The sequence below is a fragment of the Myxocyprinus asiaticus genome, chromosome 43 (assembly GCF_019703515.2).
Source record: "Myxocyprinus asiaticus isolate MX2 ecotype Aquarium Trade chromosome 43, UBuf_Myxa_2, whole genome shotgun sequence".
NCBI lineage: Eukaryota > Metazoa > Chordata > Actinopteri > Cypriniformes > Catostomidae > Myxocyprinus > Myxocyprinus asiaticus.
In genome coordinates, this window is record NC_059386.1 from 30,605,467 (window position 1) to 30,629,404 (window position 23,938).

General features: G+C 36.3%; 1 protein-coding gene across 2 annotated transcripts; it reads left to right on the forward strand.

The window, feature by feature from the left end:
- Nucleotides 1-1,335: 1,335 nt before the first annotated feature.
- Nucleotides 1,336-23,776, forward strand: LOC127433412 (glutathione hydrolase 5 proenzyme-like). 2 transcript variants are annotated; one of them, XM_051685307.1, is made up of 12 exons: nucleotides 1,338-1,546; nucleotides 10,709-10,836; nucleotides 11,852-11,947; nucleotides 14,576-14,771; nucleotides 15,906-16,066; nucleotides 16,193-16,339; nucleotides 16,556-16,686; nucleotides 17,143-17,324; nucleotides 18,999-19,090; nucleotides 19,190-19,302; nucleotides 19,610-19,720; nucleotides 20,770-23,776. In XM_051685307.1, exons 1-12 carry the CDS (start codon nucleotides 1,386-1,388, stop codon nucleotides 20,914-20,916), a joined length of 1,665 nt encoding a protein of 554 aa, XP_051541267.1. In that variant the 5' UTR covers nucleotides 1,338-1,385; the 3' UTR covers nucleotides 20,917-23,776. The 2 variants fall into 2 exon arrangements, with proteins under 2 accessions (XP_051541266.1, XP_051541267.1); XM_051685306.1 differs by having other exon boundaries at nucleotides 1,336-1,546; nucleotides 18,999-19,302.
- The last annotated feature ends 162 nt before the right edge of the window (nucleotides 23,777-23,938 follow it).

The following is a 23,938-nucleotide window of genomic DNA, read 5'->3' on the forward strand; positions in this document are numbered from 1 at the left end:
ATTCTGAAGGACTGTTTTCTTCTGTTAGCTATGTAGAATTAAACGGGAATACTAAGAGTAGGACCGAGAATCTGTAAAACAGAACTTAATTGACTGGGGCTAAACGGTGAGTCGAGAATCTATATGAACTTAGTCAAATCAGACTAAATGGATAAAGCCGAGAATCTATAAGGACTTAGTCAAAAACTTACTAATATCTGAAACTGATGAATTTGTAGTTAAAGGACCTGTGTCCGGCCGGCACAGGACCCAAATAACATTGAAATAACCAATGCAGTCAGAATTTTAGTAGAGAATTACTACAATTCAGAGCATAGATACATCAACGAGGTTTTTTCATAATTGGAGGCAGATGAAATAAAGAAAAGAATTAATGATAAGATTAATAAAACATGGAACTCAAATCAAATAATCAAAGTATTATTTAATGTCGCGCACGATAAGACAGAACACGCAGGAGACCTTCAGCCACGCCATTGGATACCGTCCTTGGACCAGTGGGTGACTTCCCCCTTACACAGTGTAACTCAAATTGTATGTCTTTGTGTACTAACTAGTAAAAGGAAATGTTAACATGTTAAACACACTTTGGTTGGAAGCACTACAGAGTGTAGTTTAGTTACTATGCTGTAGTTAGCACAGCACTTGCTCAAAGAAGCCAGCAATCAGTTTCGTTTGCAACATCTACCTGTCCTCATCACTGTCAGATACTTTTAATATTATTGGAAGAGAACATAACTGATGACGTAACCTACTTACCTACTTACAAATTGATTAATAATTAGGCTTTAAACATAATTATTTGGTATAATGTGATTTAATTTTATAAAAAGGATAATCGACTCTCATTCCAACTGGACAAGGCGTTCTCAGACGATGTGAATCGTAAACCACCTATTAACTAGACTAATGGACTGTCAGAAAAATAGATTTTCTTCTTTTCATTATTATTATTGTTATTAATAATACTTTTAACAGTAATAAATATAGTAATAATGTAGTAGTAATAATAATTATTTATGATAATAATAATAATAATAACAGTAATAAATATAACTATTTGTGTGACTTTAATAATATTTTTTGTTGCCCTCACCCCCGTTGTAAAAATCGCAATCGTAAAAGTCGTTGTTTTGTGTGTGTGAATTGCTTTCAATGTAACCATGTTGTTCTCTCACCTTTTCTCTATACAGTTAGAGAAAGTCGCATAGTAAGTGTAGGTATTTGTATTCACTTCTTATCATTCCAGTTTTAAAAAGCATCGTGAAATAAGTTCACTCTGTCGCGAGACTCGTTTCCGCCCCCCCCCCCCCCCCCCCCCACTCAAAAGTCACTGACGAGCTTGTGCCTTTCATTCTACCTGTTGCACGCGCGCTGCTTTAAGCATGGCCAAATCTCAGTCGAGACGCTGCTGCCTGTGCATACTTGCTTTAGTGTTCTCTGCTGCTATTATTTGCCTATGCATCTTTTTTGCCAACAAAAACAGATGCGAGTTCTCGCAAGCTGCAGTTTCTGCGGACTCGGAGATGTGTTCCGACATTGGCAGGTAAGACGCGTGGGTTATATCAATTATGATCTGAAAGTTTCAGATGTGTAGGGTATTGCTTATATTCTTTTAAAGCATATTTGAAAAGATTAAATTCAATGAAGTTCAAGTGCAGAGCAATATATGATAGAAATGTACTTTGCATCTTGGTATATAAATAGGCTATATAGTAATGTAGGTTACTGTATATCTATGTTTTGATTACAATTTTATTTCAATATTGTTTTGGCAAAGTTTGCTTTTCTTTTTAAAGTGTGTTTTAAAAAGAAAGAATGCTACATGTATTTCAAACAATGAGCAACAATGAAATATAAGGTAGACAGATAATCAGTTTAAGAGATTAGATAGCAGAGCTGCCTTGCCCAAATCCTGTGTGTGAAAGTTATGCAGTCGTGCAAAGATAAAATTAAATTTAGTCAAATATTGCCAAGTTATAATATTAAGAGTTTAGTTAAGTCAATAGCAGAGCAGTGAATCCAGTAAAAACACAATGGCATACATTAAGGCATATAAAGGTTTCAACTGAGAAGTGGAATTGTGTTCTCGGACAAAGCGTTTTTTAAAAAATTATTATTCATGTTAGGTTGAGACAAATTAAGCTGAAAATCCTATATTACGTACTTTAATGGCAGGTTTCCATTGTGACAACTTACCCCATATAGCAGGGTGCATGTTGTCACAAAAGGTCTACACGTGTCAATTGAAAGTATGTTTTAAGTAAACCTACCCTGAGAAATATTTACTGTAGTAAAAAAAAAAAATAAATTTGGCAACTAGCCCTGGTCACGCTTATACATACTTGTACATGTGATTTTTCTTTGCATTCAGTGAGGAAGTAGAAATAGTTTTGTTTTGTCTTGGACAAACTTTTTTTTCTGTCGCAATCATTAAAATTCTCCTAGTTGTGACAGTAAACACTGGCCGAGACCTTTTGTTCTTAACACCATTAAACAACCCAATAAAAACCAGAGCATCGCCATCTGCCAAGCCTTGCAAAGTACCGGTCTTAGATGACAAGTTCAATGACAATCAAAACAGGATAAACCAGCTCCAGAATGTCCCACACTGAAAACATGCTTTTAGATTGGCACATTTTTTGTATCTCGTCCATACTTCTGTCACATTTCCTGTATTTTGTGCCAAATTCACAGACTGTTTCCTTGTTCTGTTATGTGAAGTTGTTAATTACTGCATTTCAATACAGTAGGATCTGTAGATCTAATACTGCAGGATCATGCTTTATCCCACTCTAAAGAGGATACAGAAAGTAGTTAGTTACGGTTACTGCGCAGAAAACAGAAGGCATTTGTCCACCTCTGAACTAATGGTCAGTGACATTTGGAACTCAAACTCCCACGCTCAATTAGAAAAAAAACAGTATCTGAATTTGAAAGAAGGAATGAACTCTATTGAAACCATTACCCGCAGTCGCTCAAGTCTAGCACATCAGTATCTAATAGGGGTTGTTTCTTGCCTGCATGCATCGTAACACTGAAAAGTTCTGTTTTTGTGCCTGGCATGATTAAGTGCTTGTTTCAAAAGGCACCAAGTCTAGTCATATAGAGACAATTGCTGTCGTCTGTTCTAAGAGAATGCAAGAGTTGTTTCTTCTGTGTCCAACCATTGTGTTGGAGATAATAGAGAATAAATGTGTTATTTGCTACATCCGGTGTTGGTTGTATTTGTTATACTTTGTACAAGGACACAAGGGTGATAGTGTTGCCCTTTCAAACGTTAAAACTTTCAAGCTTTAATGGTGCACTCAGTAATTCTAATCCAATACACTTTTTGTCAAATTCTGCAACTATCTCCTCACAGTCTGCCAGAGGTGGGTAGTAACGTGCTACATTTACTCAGTTACATTTACTTGAGTAACTTTTTGGGAGAAAAAATACTTTTAGAGTAAGTTTAAAAGTGGGTACTTCTTACTCTCACTCAAGTAAATTTCTAATGAATTTTTTTAACTTTTACTTCTTTACAATGGGTGACGTTCCTGTCGTTAAATTATTGGGTTTAATTTTAATTAATGTGTAATTTATTGAGAGATAATTGAATGGGACTTTTATGAGAGCGGAAGTTCACACAGCTGCGTGCGCTGCCGTCACAGACTGTCACTCAAGTCATCAGTGCTGCAGCATTAAACTCTTCAAAGTGAAACACTTTCTTCGCTCCGCACAGTGAAAAAAATAATAGTTTAGTCATGCAATGCCTTCATTTAACGCCAAGACAAGTGGATATTTCAAGATTAAAATCACAGCTTGACTTTAAGGCAGCACGTTGAGGTAAGTTTTGGCTCTAATGCTAACGTGGTTTTTTCTGTGTAATGTGATGGTCATTTTCAGGGTGATTCTGTAACTGGGCTCTTATGACACCAGTTTTTAAGTGTACATTTTTAAATCAGTGCAGCAATATATCAGTGCGCTTTGTCCCGCGTCCCACATGTCATGAGCAGTATTTATGCATTTACCACGCGCACGCGGGGTACTGGAAACTATCGCAGCTACTTCAGGCGGATTAACTGTATAAATCCATGTAAACATCCAAGTTAAGTGTAAATCACTGCCTTGGCTCTGCTGTTCGTGTGATTGACAACTGGAGCCCGAACAGACAGCATTTCTACACGTGCACAGCGAGGTGCGCACGCGTGAGAGATATGCGGGCGCGGGGCAATCGTATGGCGAAGAGAGTGGCTGTGTCCGAAATCATTCACTATTTCCTATATAGTGAATGGCAGTGAGTGCACTATATCTCAGCAGTGAGTGAACGAAATGAGTGAGTGAATTTGGACGCTGACATATACACCAATCGTCGGCTCTCTGGGGCTGTCACTGAAACAACATCACATATGAATTTTTAAAATACATTGGCCTTACTTGTTATTCTTATTAAATAATATATTAGTACAATAAATCTTCATTCTGTTTGTCTTTTTTAATATATACTATGTGTTAATATAAAGAGTAAACACATCTGATCAAATAAAGAGCACATTTTCAAATGTATCTATGTTTTGCCTCTCTGTATGTTATTATGTTATTTTTATCAAGTAATGATTTGTCAAAAAGTAATTTAATACATTCAGCATAAAAGAAAACATTGCAGGAGTGAAGGAAGCAGTAAAGTCCCAACTCGTATGTCTTCCCCGTGGTGGATTGTGGGCAATTAACCGTCGTCGAGTGTACATCAAATGTATGCTCGAAATTAGAGTGCATTGTAGGTAAGAATGAGTTAACAAAAGTAAGGAATGAGTGGCTCACTAAGAATTCAGACACTCCTACAAAATAGTGGACACTCGAAATAGTGCACTATATAGTGGATGGGGGCGGTTTCAGACACAGCGAGTGTTCCACGACCAGTGTTGGTGCCCTACACAGGCTGCGTACTCTGCGCTTAGAGAGCGGAGGTACTGCCGTACAGAACTAATGACCTAAATTCTTTCGACACTGAAATAAGAATCCACGCAGGACTTTAAATGCTATGAAATAGAGAAAGTAGGCATTAATAAAGCATGATCTTGCTTTGGTTTATATTTCAGCATTATATATAATGTCCTTGTGGGACATTTTCAAGTTTTCACCATAATAATTACTAGAAATGTTTCCAAACCTCTCTTCTTATTGACAAATTCATCCAGAACTGACAAGAGCCCTTAAAGGGATAGTTTGACCAAAAATTAAAATTCTCATTATTTACTCACCCTCATGCCATCCCAGATGTGTATGACTTTCTTTCATCTGCTGAACTCAAATGAAGATTTTTAGAAGAATTTCTCAGCTCTGTAGGTCAATACAATGCAAGTGAATGGGTGGCAACAATTTAAAGCTAAACAAAATCACATAAGTCAGCATAAAAGTAATCCATAAGACTCCAGTTGTTAAATCAGTATCTTCAGAAGCAATGTGATAGATGTGGATGAGAAACAGAGAAACAGATCACCTTCACATTCTTCTTGTGTTTTTGGTGATTCACATTCTCTGCATATCGCCCTTGCTGTCTAGCAAAAAATGACAAATATTGATCTGTTTCTCACCCACACCTATCGTATCACTTCTGTAGATATGGATTTAACTAATGGAGTCTTATGGATTACTTTTATGCTGCCTTTATGTGCTTTTTGGAGCAACAAAATTTTGGCCTACAGAGCTAAAATATTCTTTTAAAAATCTTAATTTGTGTTCTGCAGAAGAAAGGAAGTCATACACATCTGGGATGGCATGAGGGTGATTAAATGATGAGAGAATATTCATTTTTGGGTAAACTACCCCATTAAAGTGATAGCTCAGCCATAATTTAATATTCTGTCATCATTTCCCTACCCTCATGTTGTTCCAAACCAGTGTGATGCTTTGCATTATGTGGAACACAAAATATGTTAGACAGAATGTTAGGGACTGACAGTCTCTATACAGTCACAATTCACTTTCGACATATAGAGGGAAAAAAAATTAACTGAAGGTAAATAGTGACTCAGGCAAACATTCTGTCTAATATCTCCTTATTGTGTTGCATGGAAGAAAGAAAGTCATATGGGTTTGGAACAACATGATGGTGAATGACGACAGAATTTCCATTAATAATAATAATAATTCTGTAATACATGTTAAATGTGTATTATGTAATGGAATATAGGGGAGTTAACATCTATTATGTCATTTGTGAAAGTAATGAGTTACTCACTACTTGAGTACTCTTTTAATTGGATACTTTCTTACTCTTACTCAAGTAATTATTTATGTATGTACTTTTACTTGAGTACAGTTTTTGGCTACTCTATCCACCTCTGCAGTCTGCTAGCTGTCCGTTCTGTGGGTGGGCTGAAAAAAAATCTAGTATTTGTACACAGCCCTGGCTCTGTAAATGGGACAAAAACAAAATGGATCAGACTGATCCACACAATACTACTCCAGCAAATCAGCAACAGGGGGTGGTTTTTGCGCGTGCACAGGATGACGGGTGGGGGCAGAGTGAGAGGGAAATTAATTAGGAGAGCGACTGCAAATCTGGCTGATGCAAATTTTCTAAACTCCAAGGAGGACAAATGGCTGAGAAACAGACCAAGAAAAAAATGGTAAGATGAATATAAACTAAAAAGAAGGATTATGATAAGTCGAGGACTAGGAGCCGCATCAACAAGAGACCTCAGAGAGGTAAAAGGCTTGAAGATGGATGCAGAAGTTGCTCTTTTTCTTCTCGATAGGTGGGTAACATAAATTTTGCTATGTTTCACAGCACCCATATATGCTGTTGTTGTGATGTTAGATTTAGTAGCAGGAGAGTTGTGAGTATCTGGAACTGGTGTGCGTAAAACCGTCTTGCGTGCACGAATTTGGGGGGGGGGGGACATCGAACACGTGTGAAATCTTTAGGGCAAAAAAGGCATGGGCGGACATCGAACACGTGTGAAATCAGCAATAAACGAATTGCCAAGCAGCCTCTTTTTAATGCTGCACTTTATATTCTGTGTAAGTGAAGTTAAAAAGAAACTCGCCGCTAAAACCATATCCTTGTCCATTGTGAATTTTCAGTGTAGCGGTGTATGAAACACCACCCTCACAGAGGTCACTGGCAAACCAAGCAACTTCTTATTGGTCAAAGCGGCGCATGCATCTGTGAAAATTCCCCAAACTTGAAATCTATGCAAAATCCGCGAGTGGAAATTCTTCACCGGCGGAAGTCCATTACACGAAATTCACAATCGCAAGGATTCCAACTGAGATGACTGTATTTTGTTTGTGGAATTTCACCGAAGGTAAATGTGATCGCACCTTTAGGTTTAAAGCTGATGTTATTTATGCGACACTAGCGCCACCGAATAGAATTGTAAAAATAAACATTGTTTTCAAAACAGCTTTCCGAATATGCTCCACGTCTGCAGTTGTTCAACCTAGAGGACCTGAGACACGACCCAGGACCCGTATGAGTTCGGATCCACGTTTTATACGGTCAGCCGGGTCTGTTTAACATTATGTGTAATACCCGAGTCGATCTGAGAAGACCCGGCCGTGATCAGACAGTGCTGATGATGATGGTGCTGTGTGTGTGTGTGTTGTAACTTGCAACACTGTAAAATTAGGATGAGAAATTTCGGGCCAGGAAATAAGGTGAAAAATGGAGCAGAGCCAAAACGAGCTGAGTGATGTCAGAGGCAAAGCGGAGTTAAGGCACATGATAGCAAATTAGCAATGCTAACGTTAGCAGCTATGGCAGTGAACAAGCAATCGTTATTATAGTTCAAAAAGGCAAACAGTTGAAGTTATCTGATGCGAGATACAAAAAAACAGCGAAGCTGATTCTAAATAAGTCACGTTTGTCATCCTTCACCGTGACAGCAAGTGGACTTTTGAAGCTGAAATAATGAGTGGCTTAGCTATGCTGTCAGCAAGAGAGGAATCAGCAAGAGAGGAATCACAGAAAACCTGGATGTATTTTACCAACTTTCTTGGCAAGGAGAATGGTAAATTGTAAATTAACTTGTTAATAGCAATCAGCTGTGAAATCAGTGTCGATCGGGTCTGTGTCTCCCGGCTGGGTCTGGGTCCCAGCTTTCAAATAATAGACGGGTCCGGTTCGGGTCCGGGTAGTATGTTTCCGGGTCTCTTTGGGTTCGGTCACGAATCTTTGGACCCGTGAAGACCTCTAGTTCAGACATTCAGTTAGTCCTGCCCCCAACTCACACCATTGGTTGAGTAACGTTGTTGGGGCGGGTCTAAGCGGGTCACTCAAAGCAAAAACAGGCATTTTATAGTGCCACAGAAACACAGTGCTTACAAAAAATTAAACCTATTAATGACTTACTTATAGTTGTCTCTGCATATTAAGCTGGGATAGAAGAAAGTATTTTAACTCTGAAAAAGTTACATACTTCAGCTTTAAGGTTTAGGCTAGAGAGGTTCATTTTGTTGAATTAAAACTCAACAGAGCATTAACCTTAAAGACCTCATCTGTTTAGGAGAAAATCAGACTCTCTGTTAGCGCCACACAGTGGACATTTCACCTCGTAACTGCCGCGATACGTGTAACAAGGCACGTAATGTCATTTTGCAAAAATGGCACCACAGTCATTTAATTTTTTGAGATCAGGCTCTTTTTATCTTTACATATTTGTACACTGATGAATTGTTTACAAATGACCAGGAACATTTATTAAGAAAGTAAATAGGGTAAATTTTTATGTAAACTAGCTCTCCAGTAGTTTCACAGGCCGTACAGCTTTTTCTTACTTAAGATTTATTTGATTTTGTTGTTGACTGCTTGACAGAATTGTTGACTTGTAATAAGGTGTACTTGGTGTTAAAGGTAATATGCTTAAAGGGGTAGTTCACCCAAAAATGAAAATTCTGTCATCATTTGCTGACGCTCATATTTGGCAAACCATTTTTTTGAAACCAGAATTTCTTTGTTCTGTAAAACACAAAATTAGATTTATGGCAGAATTACAGCCTTAGTCACCGTTCATTCAGACAGTTAGAGAGACTAACATGAAATGTTATGCCTCATTTCTCCTTTTAGTATTCCACTGAAGAGAAAAAGTCATAGTGGTTGGAAATATCATGAGTGAATAATTGATGGTCGAATTCTGTGGTGAACTATCCCTTTAAGGTTCACTAAACTCTTGGGTATCACTGCTCCTCTGATCCAGATTTGCTTCTAGGGTCTCATTTCTTATCCTGACAAAAACACATAAAAGAAACGTGATACAGTATATCAACAAAAAACATGCTTGTGATGTGTCACAAACCTCTAAGCGTGTATTTAAGGATATGTGTGGAGTAATCTTTTAAACGCAGAGATCATTTCAAAGGAATTGTTGACTGAAAAATGAAAACTCTCTTATCATTTACTCACCCTCATGCCATCCCAGATGCGTATGACTTTCTTTCTCTGCTGAACACAAATGAATATTTTTAGAAGAAAATATCAGCTCTTTAGTTCATTTCAATGCAAGTGAATGGTGACCAGAACTTTCAAGCTCCAAAAATCACATAAAGGTAGCATAAAAGTAATCCATACTCCAGTGGTTTAATATATGTTTTCTGAAGTGATGCAATCACTTTGGCTGAGAAACAGATCAATATTTCAATCCTTTTTTACTATAAATTTCAACTTTCACTTTCAGATTGTGAAAGAATGTGAAAGTAAAGAAGTAGAGATTTATAGTAAAAAAAAAATTTTTTTATTAAAAATCATCGTAAATAACATCTTAAAGTTAGAATAACATCACAGAGTACTGTGGTTACTGGTAGTATCGTTAAACTAACACATTTCACACACTTCACATAAAAAAAAAAAAAGATTATCGCAAGGTGCTTGCTACTTAAAAAAAGGTTGATAGATACATTTACCGTTACGATTTACAAGCATTGAAGTATTACATTTGTTGTAGGCTTTTAGACAAGGCAACCCCATTATCAGACAATTTCAAAGCCTGTCTTTTTATTCTTAAGAAACAAATTAAGATGTTCTTTAAGAAATAATTGGAGAAATTTTAGACATTTTTAAGAATTGCACTTAGGAATTTTCTTACGAACTTAAGAACTTCTTAATTTTTTTCTTAAGAATTTTTTTCCATCGCTTCAGAAGATATAGATTTAACCACTGGAGTCGTATGGATTACTTTTATGCTGCCTTTATGTGATTTTTGGAGCTTTGAATTTCTGGTCAACATTAACTTGCATTGTAAGGACCAACAGAGCTGAGATATTCTTCTAAAAGTCTTTGTTTGTGTTCTGCAGAAGAAAGTCATACACATCTGTGATGGCATGAGGGTGAGTAAATGATGAGAGAATTTTCATTTTTGGGTGAACTATCCCCTAAATGCTCGATATGGCAAGGAATGTGATGAGTTTGTTATAGCTAAAGCGGAGGCTGCTTCAGCTAACAGGGGACAATCGTTATCGTTCAGAACTCAGTGTGAGTTAAGAATGTTAATTTGAGTTAACAGTGTGCTTTTTGTATCAGTGTTTTATTTATAACTAAGACCAGTAACTGAGAAATATGGAAGACATGTAGAGTCAGAGAGAATACTGTTATTATTTAAGTTTTATTTGAAGTTTTAATAATAAAATGATTAATCAGTGTCTGGAAACAAAGTAGCATAAAAAGCAGAACCACCAAACTACCGGTATCTGTATCGGTATGATAAGACATGTTTTGTGTTCACAGAGACATGCTGCGTCAGGGTGGCTCAGCGGTGGATGGGGCCATCGCAGCTCTGCTCTGCACTGGACTGGTCAACCCACAGAGCATGGGCCTGGGTGGGGGGGCCATCTTTACCATTATGGACAAAGCAGGTATGTGGTTTTACCATTTCAGTAAAGGCTTCAACACCAACTGGAGATATCTAGTAATCACATCAATATTTTTATAATTAGGAAGACACCTTAGTTAAACAGTTTGTCATATTAAAGGTGAAGTGTGTAATTTCTTCAACTAGTGGCACCAAATGGAATTGCAAAAATAATGAAAACAAATGTTTTCAAATGTTTTTTTTTTTTTTTTACATTTCCCCCATCTGTTATAAAAGATAGTACCACCCCAAACTCAGCCAATGTTGTATGGTTGGGCTGGTTGAGATGCTCAAACAATCAAAGCAATGTTTTGATAGCGCCACAGTGTTTGCACTTTTCGGGAAGTTAACCTGAGAATAACTCTCAGCATATTAAGCCAGGATATGAGAAAGTATTTTAAAAAGGAGTCGTAAACTTTAGAAGACAGTTTTTTTTTAAAGTTGACCAGAAAGTTAAACTGTAAGCTAGTTAGGAAATCAAAGTGCATACAGTATTTCCTCCCAAGGTTTCCTAACAAAGCATCTTTTTACTCACCATTGTTACTTTTAGATTGCTCGATAGGAATTCTTTGTGAAACTGCTTTGAAACATTGTATTTTGAAACTTGTATTTTATTTTTTTATTAGCTTTGGAACCGTTTTAATCATGTTTTTTTGGCCCTGATGGCTGAAAGAATTTAAAGTGATTGTTGAAAACATCTATTTCAGCTACATTACAGGAACAAAAAATGACATGTAATTTTTTTTGTTTATTTTGTCTATGAGTCATGTACTAATTCTTTCAGCTTTAATCCAGTTTTCTACACTATGAATGGTTGAGTTTCTCTGGAAGTTTCATGAAAATCTAGTCTGACTTGGTCAGTTATATTTTCTGAAGAATGTCCTTAAGTGAAACACAGAGAAAGATAAGTTAGATAAAGGGCAATATTGCTGTTTTATTTTTGTTAATCAAATATCTACAAAAACCCATCAATTTAAGCTTCATTATGCCCCAGTAAATGAGTCCTCTGTCTTTTGAAGGCAAAGTGAAAATAATCAGCTCAAGAGAGACGGTCCCAAAAGGTGTCAGAGCGGATTTGCTGAATGACTGTCCAAAGACTCTAACACTCACAACAGGTAAAGCTCTACCATCTGGAATAAGTGAAAAGCATCCTTCTATTTAGATCAGAATATCAAAGAGATGTTTCGACTTGGGCCAGTATGCAACCACCTAGCAACCACCCAGAGCACCCTAGTAACAGCCTTGCAACTACCCATAACACAGAATCATTGTGGTGTCAACTTCAGAAAATGTAAGAATCTGTCCCTTTGTTGAATTTTTGGATTCTGTTACATAGCATTTAGGTTATTTTTCTAATACCTTCCATGGAATTTCATTAGAGCGGTTTGAGAATATAAAATGTACAATGGGATATTGTACAAGACTGGAATTCTCTCTAAGGGGAAAATTATGAACTATGGTGGACTTGTTTTGCGTGTTTCATATACATGAGTGTACTTCCTGGGACAGCTTAGATGTTAAACGGACTGCAGCTTATAATGACGATTGCCAAACATATTAACTCAGAATGACAGACTCAATAGGTAGGCATAATTTCTGTGTTCCTCACTGTGTAGTTAGGTAAATGTTTGCACACTGTTCATTATTGCATATACCTGTATATAATTGCAACTCTAATTATGATTCTCGTTTTCCATAAAAAAAATAAAATTATTCCCCTAAAGTGTTTCCCAATACTCTACACAAAAAGAAGAGATTCGTTTCTTTCCCAAAGGCATCAGAAAGGGGTAAAGAGGAAAAAATTCTCTGTGTTGTTCTTTCTAATGCAATAACATCCATTGAAAGCAAACAGAAGCTTTTAAATCTAGAATAATCTGATTTGGCTTTCTTTTTTTTTCTATTTTGGACCAGTATTATACTTAAAGGTTTTGCTTACCCAAATATGACAATTCTGTCATCATTTGTATTTCCTAACTCGTAAGACATTTATTCATCTTTGGAACACAAAAGGAAATGTTAGGCAGAATGTTCAGCCTCAGTCACCATTCACTTTCATTGAATGGAAAAAAGATACAGGGCCCTATTTTAAGAGTGCTAGCGTTTAAGCATATCGCTGTGCCATAAATCATAAGCACTAAGTCAATGGGCATGGCCATGAAGTTTTGATATTTTCGTGCAAGCATGCGCTAAGTCTAGGCGCAAATGGGTTTGGCGAAATCGCTCGCGCAAGGCGCTAATGGGCTGGGTCAAGTAAAATTTAATTCAGAGGTTCTTCTCTGGTTATTGCAGCGTCTGCATCCCATTAAATATTCCCTGAAAGCACCAGAGATATAAACAAAGACAGCACATTCATAAGAATTTTGTAGTGTAAATGGACTGTATGCAATAAATTAGAAGAATGGAAATATAGGTTTATATTATTTTTTGCATTTACTGCATCCTTGTTGAATTTTTTATACGCATGGAAAATGCAGTTCAGGATATGGATGTAGGCTTCATTAAATTAAAGAGAATATAAGTATTGTTAATCATTTTTATCTACTGGCACACAAATGGCTAGTATTAACAGTGATTGTATCAGAACGCAGTTCTACCGGTCGATTTTGATTTTGAAAAATTTAATAAATTTATTGAAACACAAAATATGTGACGAGGAGGAGGGCGTGGCCAGGTCGTGATGGTGCACGGCCGGCACTGAATCAGCTGATCAGCGGGAGAGCAAGATAAAGGGGAGCCGGAGGTGACAGTTTGAAAGAGACGCACGCTGCTGCGTTGCATGTGTGTCCTTATGTTTATGTTTGTTTTGTGTTGAGATTCTGATTAAACTTTACGTTGACTGTTCAGCCGGTTCCCGCCTCCTCCTTGCCCGTCCTTATACTGTTACAAAATAATTTAACCAAAAATATCTTAATTCAATATCTTAATTCAAATTACACTTCAAATGAAACAAAAACATATTCAAAATAACGAAGTAGTCAAAAAAATCCAACATTGTACTCTGTCCAACTTCTTCCACCGGCCCCTTTTGTGTTGAATTAAAAATCACTCTTCGACAACACGTGGAAAAATACCAATGCAAATTAGATCATAAATACAATTGTAAATTTAAACATAATAATAATAATTGAAAAATAAATAATGACCTATAGATAGTTTAACACAAATCCCATACATTTTTGTTTCATTAAACGGCTACAACAGTGATTGTCATGGACATAATTTGATATTCCACTATATTTTCAGAGTTTGGAAATTAACTTTATTACCATCTGCTGGTGGAATATCCAAACTGCAAATGCAGGAACTGACTTTAGACTTTGCGCTGAAAACAGACGTGGTATTGAAATGTCTCAGAAAAATAGCAATCTACGCCACTTTATTACCACACAATAAACCCACAGTTTGCATGCATACACCTAAAGATAGGGCAAACACTCTTACCCATGCCCACTGGCACAAAAATTGCACTTAAAATTAGCACTCATGAAAATTGGATAAGATGTAGTGCACGGTCTGTGTGTGTAGCGCTGCGCTTTGCGTGCTTTCAGAAATAAAGCCCATAAAGTGAATGGTGACTAAGGTTCTCACTCCCTAACATTCTTCCAAACAACTCCTTTTGTGTTTACTGAAGAAGTAAAGTCTAATAGTTTTGGAACAACATGAGGGTGAGAAAATGATGACAGAAATTTCATGTTTTGGGTGAACATCAATACACTTCAACCCTCTCTCTGTTTGTCTCACAGGAAGTCAATGGATTGGTGTACCAGGAGAACTCCGTGGATATGAACATGCTCACCAGTTGTATGGAAAACTGCCCTGGGCCAAACTTTTCGAGCCCACCATTAAGCTGGCACGAGAGGGATTCCCCATGCCAGTTTACCTCAGCCGATTCCTGCAGTTTGATATGATTAAAATGCTGATTCAAAACTCTCCACTCTGGTACTATGCCTTCTTCAAACAAACATATACATACTTTCATGCTTGTTATGATTGACATCTCAATGTAATAGTTTATTTAAAGGCACAAGTCAAATGAATCTTGTGGAGCATTCCTAGTGATTAACGTCAAAGAAGTAGGTTATGATTTAGCCTTAGGAAAACCGCAGGAAATCGATCTCTACCATGGAGAGCTCTACCATTGTGGTGAAAACATACTTTCTCTCCTTCATGAATAAAAAGAAGCTTTTATTGTAATCAGCGTTTTTTCATTAAATACCTTTTTTGATGTCTGTTATAGAGTGTCATTCGCTGAAATTTAGAGTATACTGTTTATGATGAAAACATGTACTGGACACATTAAAAAAATAAATAAAAATAAATATTTTGAAAAACAAATTATATATATTACATTTATTTTATGTATTGTATTATATATATATATATATATATATATATATATATATATATATATATATATATATATATATATATATATAAAATGTATATATACTGTACAATATTGTGACTGTCACATTTTTATGACATTATTAATCATTTTTCATTAGTGGATTTTACACCCCAAATTCTCATTTATCGTAGGATGTTTTATTTTTGAGTTTGTTTGTGATTTTTATTATTATCAGTAATGATTCTCATTAGATTGTCATTACTGTAATATAGTCATTTTTCTTGTATTACAGCAGAAGATTACTATAATACAATGATTTTTCTTTTTTTAAATCACCGTAAATAAAAGGTAGTACAACAATTACTACTATGATGTATAAATACTTTAAAATTGAAAACCATTTCTTTGTTTATTTATATATATATATTTGCATTACAGTAAAAGGAAAGAGTTTTTTTTTTTTTTTTTTTTTTTTTTTGCATTATGGTAATGAGAATATTACTGCAACACATTTTTTTTTTTTATTTCACCGTAAATGAAATGCAGTACAAAAAATACTATTTAATACCATGATTTATAAATACTTTACATAACTATTTATTTGTATAATGTTTTTTATTTGCATTATGGGAATGAGACTGTAACAGTGCAAAAACCTTCATTGTTTTATGTTTGAATTTGTTTTTTAGAAAATAGAACCTAATTTCTTTGTACATGTTTACTAGTGAACTGTTCTGCCACAATAACAAGACAGTTTTCGGCCCCGGGGACGTCCTGAAGTTCCCTAAGCTTGCAGAAACTATGGAAACTATTGCCAAAGATGGAGCCAAAGCCTTCTACACTGGAAAAATCGCCAAGGACTTGATACAGGATGTACAATCTGCAGGTGTATAACGTTTGTATGCAAACTGCAAAAGTGGCTGTAATTACAATAGATTTAGTGCTTCTGATTCCACTGATTCTGATACTTTGCCAGTTGTGTGTGTTTAAACAGTTTAGTTTGGTTTCCCAGGTGGAGTGTTATCATTAGAAGATCTGAAAGCTTTCAAGGTCAGAGTCAGTGATGCATGGTCAGTCCAACTGGGGGAATACAAGATGCACTTTCCTCCTCCACCAGCAGGGGGAGCAATACTCAACTTTATCCTCCAAATAATGCAAGGTAGGTCTGCTTGAGTAGACAAGAAAACTGCAAAACTGACCTTGGCTGAGTTGGGAATGGCATAACACCCATGCTACATATATGTTTATGGCAGAAATAGTAAGAGTAGTAATATTAGTATGCCATTCTGAACTCGGCTCTTGTCTTCTTTGCAGATCACAGACTGCTGAAACAGCAGTTATCTATAAATATTTAGAATTCATTTGTTTTCCATAGGGTTCTGGCTCTCTCCAGCCTCAATCCAAGAAGACCAGAAAACTGTGACATTGCATCGGTACCTAGAGGCAGCAAAGTTTGCGAACGGACAAAAGTGTAACCTCAGAGACCCCAGCTTCAACTCCAGAGATGTAATGCGCCTACAGCATTACTTGCTATACTGTGGTGCTGTTGTCCATGAGTCAAGCTTTCTATTATTACCAAAATCACATCTTTCTTTTCTTTTTTCTTTCTTTTCATAATTTTTAAACATTACACAATATCATGTTCTCTGTACTTGTAGCTGTTATGTTTGCTAATTTTGGCTTTAGTAAGCATAATAAAACTGGGTGTCCTTGAAGGGTTGAGTAAATACAGTGTTATTATGTAATTATTTCTCATGGCCACACAAATGCTTGCAATTAATGTTTGAAATGAGATCAAATTGTTAACAGTGCATGACTGAAAGCAATTGCAACAACAGATTTGATTTGATATAGCAATAAAATAAACATCTTCACATCTGGCAATAGATAAGAAAGCCAAAAAACCTAGACATCAGACTGAACTGGAAATATTTTTTTTCCCTATGTGTCCTGTGAACACAGATGACATACATAAAAGACGAGAAGTTCATAGATCGTATCAGGGCTCTGATCAGTGATGGCTTCACTCGTGACGCATCTTACTACAACATCACCCCATCTGCTGACCACTTTGGCACCACACATGTTTCAGTTATGGCAGCAGATGGCACTGCTGTGTCAGTAACCAGCACCATCAATCACATGTGAGAATCATTTACAGCATATGCTCAGCAGAGTTCCTGTTTTGAAGAAGCGGCCTACTTGGAACATTTTATATTGTATTTTTCTAAGCATCATTTGTTTATAAAGTATAAACTTAAAATGTGTCTTGAACTACATGTTGTCATATGAAAAAACAGTCAGTAATTGTTTTAAGACTCACAAGTCTTAAGAACACATAGCACTGAGTTCCTGGTTTATTTCGAGTGAGTCAAACCTGTCATCGCTCCAACTGATTATAAGTCTTTTTTAATCACTTAAAAGATACGGCTCATATGAGTCAATCATTCAGGAATCGGACTACACTGGTCACGCTGTATGTTGTTTGTTCACTAAACCGTCTTCATGCTAGACACCCTTTTTATCCCTCTCCAGCTCTCACTGTAACAGAGAACAGCTGTTAGAGATAATTTCCCACAGGTTTCAATCCTTACCGTTCTTCCTCTCCAGACCTCACTCTCCACAGACATCGCTCGGCCACACCCACATCATCACACCGGTTTAAAAGAGTCATTTGTTTGGGAATCGGACTACACTGGTCGCATTGTATGTTGTTGATTCACTAAAAAGAACCGGCTCAGTAGAGTCATTTGTTTGGAAATCGGACAACACTGGTTGCGCTGTATGTTGTTGATTAGCTAAAAATTACTTGCTCAAAAGAGTCATTCATTCTGTATTCTGACCACACTGGTCATGCTTAAGTTGTTGATTCACTAAAAAGAGCTGGCTCATTTGAGTAATTTGTTCGGTATTCTGAAAACACAGTTCACGTTGTATATTGTCATCTTAAAAGAACCGGCTCAATAGTCATTTGTTTGGGAATTGGACAACACTGGTTGTGCTGTATGTTGCTGATTCACTAAACCTGTTTAAAAGGCTCATTTGTTTGGGAATCAGTCCACACTAATCGCATTATATGTTGTTGATTCACTAAAAAGGGATGACTTTTAAGAGTCATTCGTTCGGGATTCTGACAGCTCTGGTCACGCTGTATGTTTTCGATTCACTAAAAAGAACCAGCTCAAAAGTGTAATTTGTTTGGGAAACAGACAACACTGGTTGCACTGTATGTTTTTGATTCACTAAACTGGTTTAAAAGAGTCATTTGTATGGAAATCAGACTACACTGGTCGCACTTTATATTTCACGCTGTGTAATTTTCAGTTTGCATTGCCGCAAGAATGCATGTTCGAGAGCCATTAACCGTATGGAATGTCATGAAAGTCATTCGGTTCCGCTATTATCATTTTTTTTTATAGAACTGATTCTGCAAAAGAACCCGTACCAATCGCTAGTTAGCGATACCAATCAACGTAACTTTAACTCGCACATCCACTTGAAATCCTAGAGTGTTCTTCCCTTCTTCCCAAAGGGAACAGTACAGAACATCTTTCTTCTAGATTTACAGCTAACTGAGGATATCGACTCTAAACTAACTAAACAATAATCTGAAATCAATAGATTCGAGCTGTAACAGCAGAACATTAGGCAACTTGACAATATTTAACCATTTTAAAGCACCAGCCAGAGTGGCTTGTGAAGCTGCAAAATTGTATGATATTTCATTGTTTGGGCTTATTAAATTATTTTCATCTGCGTTATTGGCATTTTTACATTTGAAGTCTTCTTTGATATGTTTAACTATTGTCTGTCTTCAGGTTTGGGTCATCTATTTACTCTCCTAAGACGGGTATCATCCTCAACAACGAGTTAGCTGACTTCTGTGGCCGAGCAGATGCTGTCACACCAGGTGAAGATCCGTTGCTTAATATATCCTCTTACTTTTCACATGTGTTGAACCTTCTTGTTAGCTTTTCTTCTGCTGTTTTTTTTTTTTTTTTTTTTTTAGGTGAGCAGCCTCCTTCCTCCATGGCTCCTGTCATCCTGCAGTCTTCCTCGCAACAGAAGACACTGGTGATTGGTGGATCTGGAGGAAGTATGATCACCACAGCCATGGCCCTGGTGAGCTGGAGTCAAGTTGACTTTGCAAGCAGAAATATGAAGCTTGTGTTTTTTGTTAAAGCACTTACATGAATTCTTCAGTGCAAAAATGTTTGTTACTTAAATTGTAAAGTTGTCTTAATTGTCCTTTTGAGGACTGTAAACGCGTTTCCATTCATATGCACTGAGGGACGTATTAAAATGATTGTCTGTGGCCACAGATGCAGTACATAGACATTCAATTGAAAATAAGATGGATTATTCCTTAAAGACTCTTTTAATAAAAGTTTCTTTACTCTCTCTCTCTCTCTTTATCTTCTTCATTCAGTCCATTATGAACCACCTGTGGTTTGGGATGAGTCTTAACGAATCTATCGCTTCTAAAATAGTATTTGTGGATTCCAAGAATATTGTCCACTTTGAGCAAGGATATGACAAGGTAACTTCTTTGGAATTTAGACCTCTCTAATAATTTGGTTTGGGAATTGAGAATCGTTTCATTTTTATTTAAGTACTGGAACTGATTGATTTTCATGACATTCAGTTCCATGACGAATGGCTCTAGAACATCTGCATTCTTCTGCCAAGAACAGAACACTGTACTTAAAATGTACTACTTGATCTGATTCTTTTTTTTTCTTCTTTTTTTTATGAATAAAGTGCAACAAGTGAAGTCTGATTCAAATTCAAATGAGAGTAATGAAAATACTCTCTTCATTTACTTTCTTTCCTCTGCTGAACAAAAACAAAGATTTTTAGAAGAATATCTCAGCTATGTCTGTCCATTCAATGCAAGTGAATGTTGGCCAGAAGTTTGAAGCTCCAAAAAGCATAGAAATGCACATTAAATATGACCCCAGTGATTTAATCCATGTAAATAAAGTAATGTGATAGGTGTGGGCTAAAAACAGTAAAAAAAAAAAAGTTAAAAAAAAAGACTAAAATATTGATCTGTTTCTCACCCTCACCTATTATATCTCTTGAGACAGCATGGATTAAACCACTAGCGTTTTATGGATTACTTTTATGCTGCCTTTATGTGCTTTTTCGAGCTTCAAAGTTCTGACCACCATTGACTTGCACTGAATGGACCTACAGAGCTGAAATATCCTTCTAAATCCTTAATTTGTGTTCTGCAGAAGAAAGAAACTCATACATATCTGGGATGGCATGAGGGTGATTAATGATGAGACCATTTTAATTTTTGGGTGAACCAACCCTTTAAAAAAAAGTATTGTTTTGTGTAGTATAAAAGTTGGTAAAGTGAAAGAACTGTTAAGAAACAATTCCTGCTAACAATATGAGGTCACCGTTAATGGCAGCCCAATAATTCCATGTTTTTATTGTGGCTGTACTGATTGTAATTGCTTATTCCTACCTCTTATCTCCTTTTGAAATGCCCCGGTCACTGATTATAATCATAATTTTGTAACAGTTAATCAAAAGTTGGTTTTAAGTGGTAACATTTATTTCTTTTTTACTCCTCAGACTGCTATGGAGGCAATGAAGGTGTTAGGACATAATGTGAAGGACTATCCATTCTTTTTTAATGTGGTCAATGCCATCTCGAAAGAAGGCCACTGCCTCAGTGCCGTATCTGACGCCCGTAAGAACGGAAGGTCAGCAGGATACTGACCCACCCGTCAGCTGCTCTTGTTTTTGCTCATCAGCTGCTGATCTGGTGTGAGTTGTTTGAGATTAATGCAGTGATTCATCAGGCCCAGGAGGAAGTGAGGGTGAAAGCAAAAGGTCAGCGATCCCTTTCAGCAATGACTGTAGACACATAAATTCAACAGGGTGATTGTACATAGTGCTGTGCATTGTATCCGTCCATGTCCACTTTTAAAGGCTTCTTAGGATTACAGTTGTAAGAACTGAAATGTAGATGTTTTAATGCATATTTTGGTATTTTGAGTGTAGGAGAGACCAGGGCTAACTGTCACAGGTGGGAAGTTTTCACAAGAGCTATATCTGTCAATATATCAAGTCAAATTACACGAATGTTTGTTTTCTCTAGCGGTGGTTTTGTATGTTGGTTTCAAAGACCTAGTAGAAAACTATTCTGAATTTTTTTTGTTCATTATATCCTCCAAACTGACATTCCAATATCATATTTTTGTAATATCTGTTGGGTAAACAAGTGAACTTTTTTTATACATTCTGGCAAGGCTCAACAATATAATGAAGGTAGTTATAAACCAAAATGTTGAACTGTGTTCCTAGGACAAATTTTTTTTTTTAAATCATAAATGTTCATTTGGGGCAAGTTGTCACATTTGGAAATGCTTGCGTATGTCAAATTTTACATTTTTGCTGCTGTTTAATTAATTGTTTCGTTACATATTTTTTAGCATAACGGTTTTTCTGTTTAAATTTAGCTGAAAAAACAATAATAGGCTATTTAAGGGCAGGATCCCATTGTGACTTACCCGATATAATCGTGAGGCATGTTGGCACAAAAGGTCAACGTGTGTTAAAACTACACTATGTAACTTTTTTTTGTTAATAAATAACAAAATGTTATTAATGAGAGAGTGCAACAAAAATCCATCTTCCAAACCATGTCTTTACCCAAATACACTATAAATAAACCTATAATAATTATTTATATTTTAGAGTTGTCGGGACAGATTTCGCGGGGAAACTGCATACATATGTAATTCGCCCGTGTGTGTTGACATCATATCCATACACAGAGAAAATAAAATCAGCTAATGTAGCACACGCGTGGGAGTTGCGAGAACCTGAAAGTTTGTTGTTACAACGAACGAGAAATGGCAAACCTAAAAACGAAGAAACCCCGAACAGAGAGGAGTCTACAAGCAAAAAGGGAAAGCGACAGAGTCCGTAATAAATCCCGAATTAACATCGGCTTGGCTTTCAGAGGTGGCGACAACTGAAAGGATTTAAAAGCGACCCAGAGGTGGCTTTTTTCTTACTCAACAGGTAAGATATTTTATTGATATGGTTTATGTATAGTTATGTAATCACACACACACACACACACACACACACACACACATCTGTGTGTGTGTGTGTGTGTGTGTGTGTGTGTGTGTGTGTGTGTGTGTGTGTAGTGAAATACAATAATTATACGGTAATCGGTGCAGAACTTTTCACTTGCTAGCACACGTGTGTATTTTCTTTGTAACAGCAATAATTTATATAAATAAATCCTTTAGTCCTAAGCTTGCCAATGACATGTGAGTCTTGAAATGATGTTGACCACTGGTTGGTAACAATGACAATCTATAAATTAGTTACTACTGTGGTCTGTTTGGCCAGAATATCCTGCAGTTATAAAAACTTTACAACGTTTGACCTTATCAGACTAGCAATTGTTATGTCTAATGTTAACGAACATTGCCTAACTTTTGTAACGTCATTTATTTCAAAACATCAATGTTTCCAATAAGTCAAAACAACAGCATAAGATATGGCACTTACCTGCTCAGATAACATGTTTTCAGATATCCGTCTTTTCCTTTCTTTCATTATTTATTTGTCCATTCGCTCTGATAAGATGTCCTGTATCCATGTGTACACCGGTGCCTCGAACCACATTCATCTAGGCAGAGGAGCAGAGCTGAAGCACAACCAAAACAATGTTCTTCCGCAATATGCATGAAGTTTTATTTTTTAACCGCTAGAGGGCCAAACGTTACATAGTGTAGCTTTAAATTAACTGTATTATTTTTTTCAGGGCAATTACAGTGAAAATGTTCAATAGCTTTTTACAGAATGTGCTTATGCAGAAACTGACTTACACAAAGAAACCTACCCTGAGAAATATTCACTGGACTAGAAAGTGTGACAACTAGCCCCGGTCTCCTCTACATAGTTTGCTGATTTTGTACAAAGTAGCTCCTAACGCCAGTATGTCATCACTCAACATTTTTTCCTATGACAGTTAGTACCAATTAACTTGAATTAAATGTACAATTTCAAAGGACAGAAATCTACCTACAAAGACTTAATTGCTGAATCAAACTGTTCTGTTTCTGCAAGCTGTTACTGTACATGTTGGGAGAGGCTGTTTTAAGGTCAAAATGTAAATGTTAAAAAACTGAACGTGACACAACAGTTGATTTAAAATTGTATTTTATACATATGCTCTTGTTTTTATATGCACATTTTTATATTTTCATAATGATTATAGTTTTATAAATAGTTTAAAATGCATTTAAGTGCATTATCTTTTTGTATGGCACATCAAAATAAATGATTTCTATTGCATTTAAACCCCCAAACTTGATCTTTTAATTGACCCTGTTAAAATTAATACTGGAAGAATTACCAGTATTAGTCCTTTCTGTCCAACAGGTACATGCATTTAAATGAGAATGTGCATAAATCATGAAGACAGAAAAATAGTCCGGGAAGTGTAATGTGATTAAATTCAGTTTCATGTGTGTTCACAGTGATCTGAATGTAAAGGGCTATATACCCTTGAAGGGAAGAGATATGCACTATTAAAACATCTAAATGTTCCTCATTCACTCTCAGTATGAATTAATGAATCAGTTCCTCTGTGTTGCTCATGTTGTGCATTATGCTTATCTTATTTGCAAAACACTTATTTATTCATTTTAGAAAAGGAGGGATAGGTCTTAATTAATTTTGTGGTAATCAACATTGTGTTGCATATGCTGTTGAT

What these genes read in the sequence shown, in the direction of transcription:
- LOC127433412 (XM_051685306.1), top strand. Translation starts at nt 1,386, where the DNA reads ATGGCCAAATCTCAGTCGAGACGCTGCTGCCTGTGCATACTTGCTTTA. An exon ending in TACCATTATGGACAAAGCAG is followed by an intron (nt 10,837 to 11,851) that starts GTATGTGGTTTT and finishes TGTCTTTTGAAG; the next exon opens with GCAAAGTGAAAATAATCAGC. An exon ending in TATCCTCCAAATAATGCAAG is followed by an intron (nt 16,340 to 16,555) that starts GTAGGTCTGCTT and finishes TGTTTTCCATAG; the next exon opens with GGTTCTGGCTCTCTCCAGCC.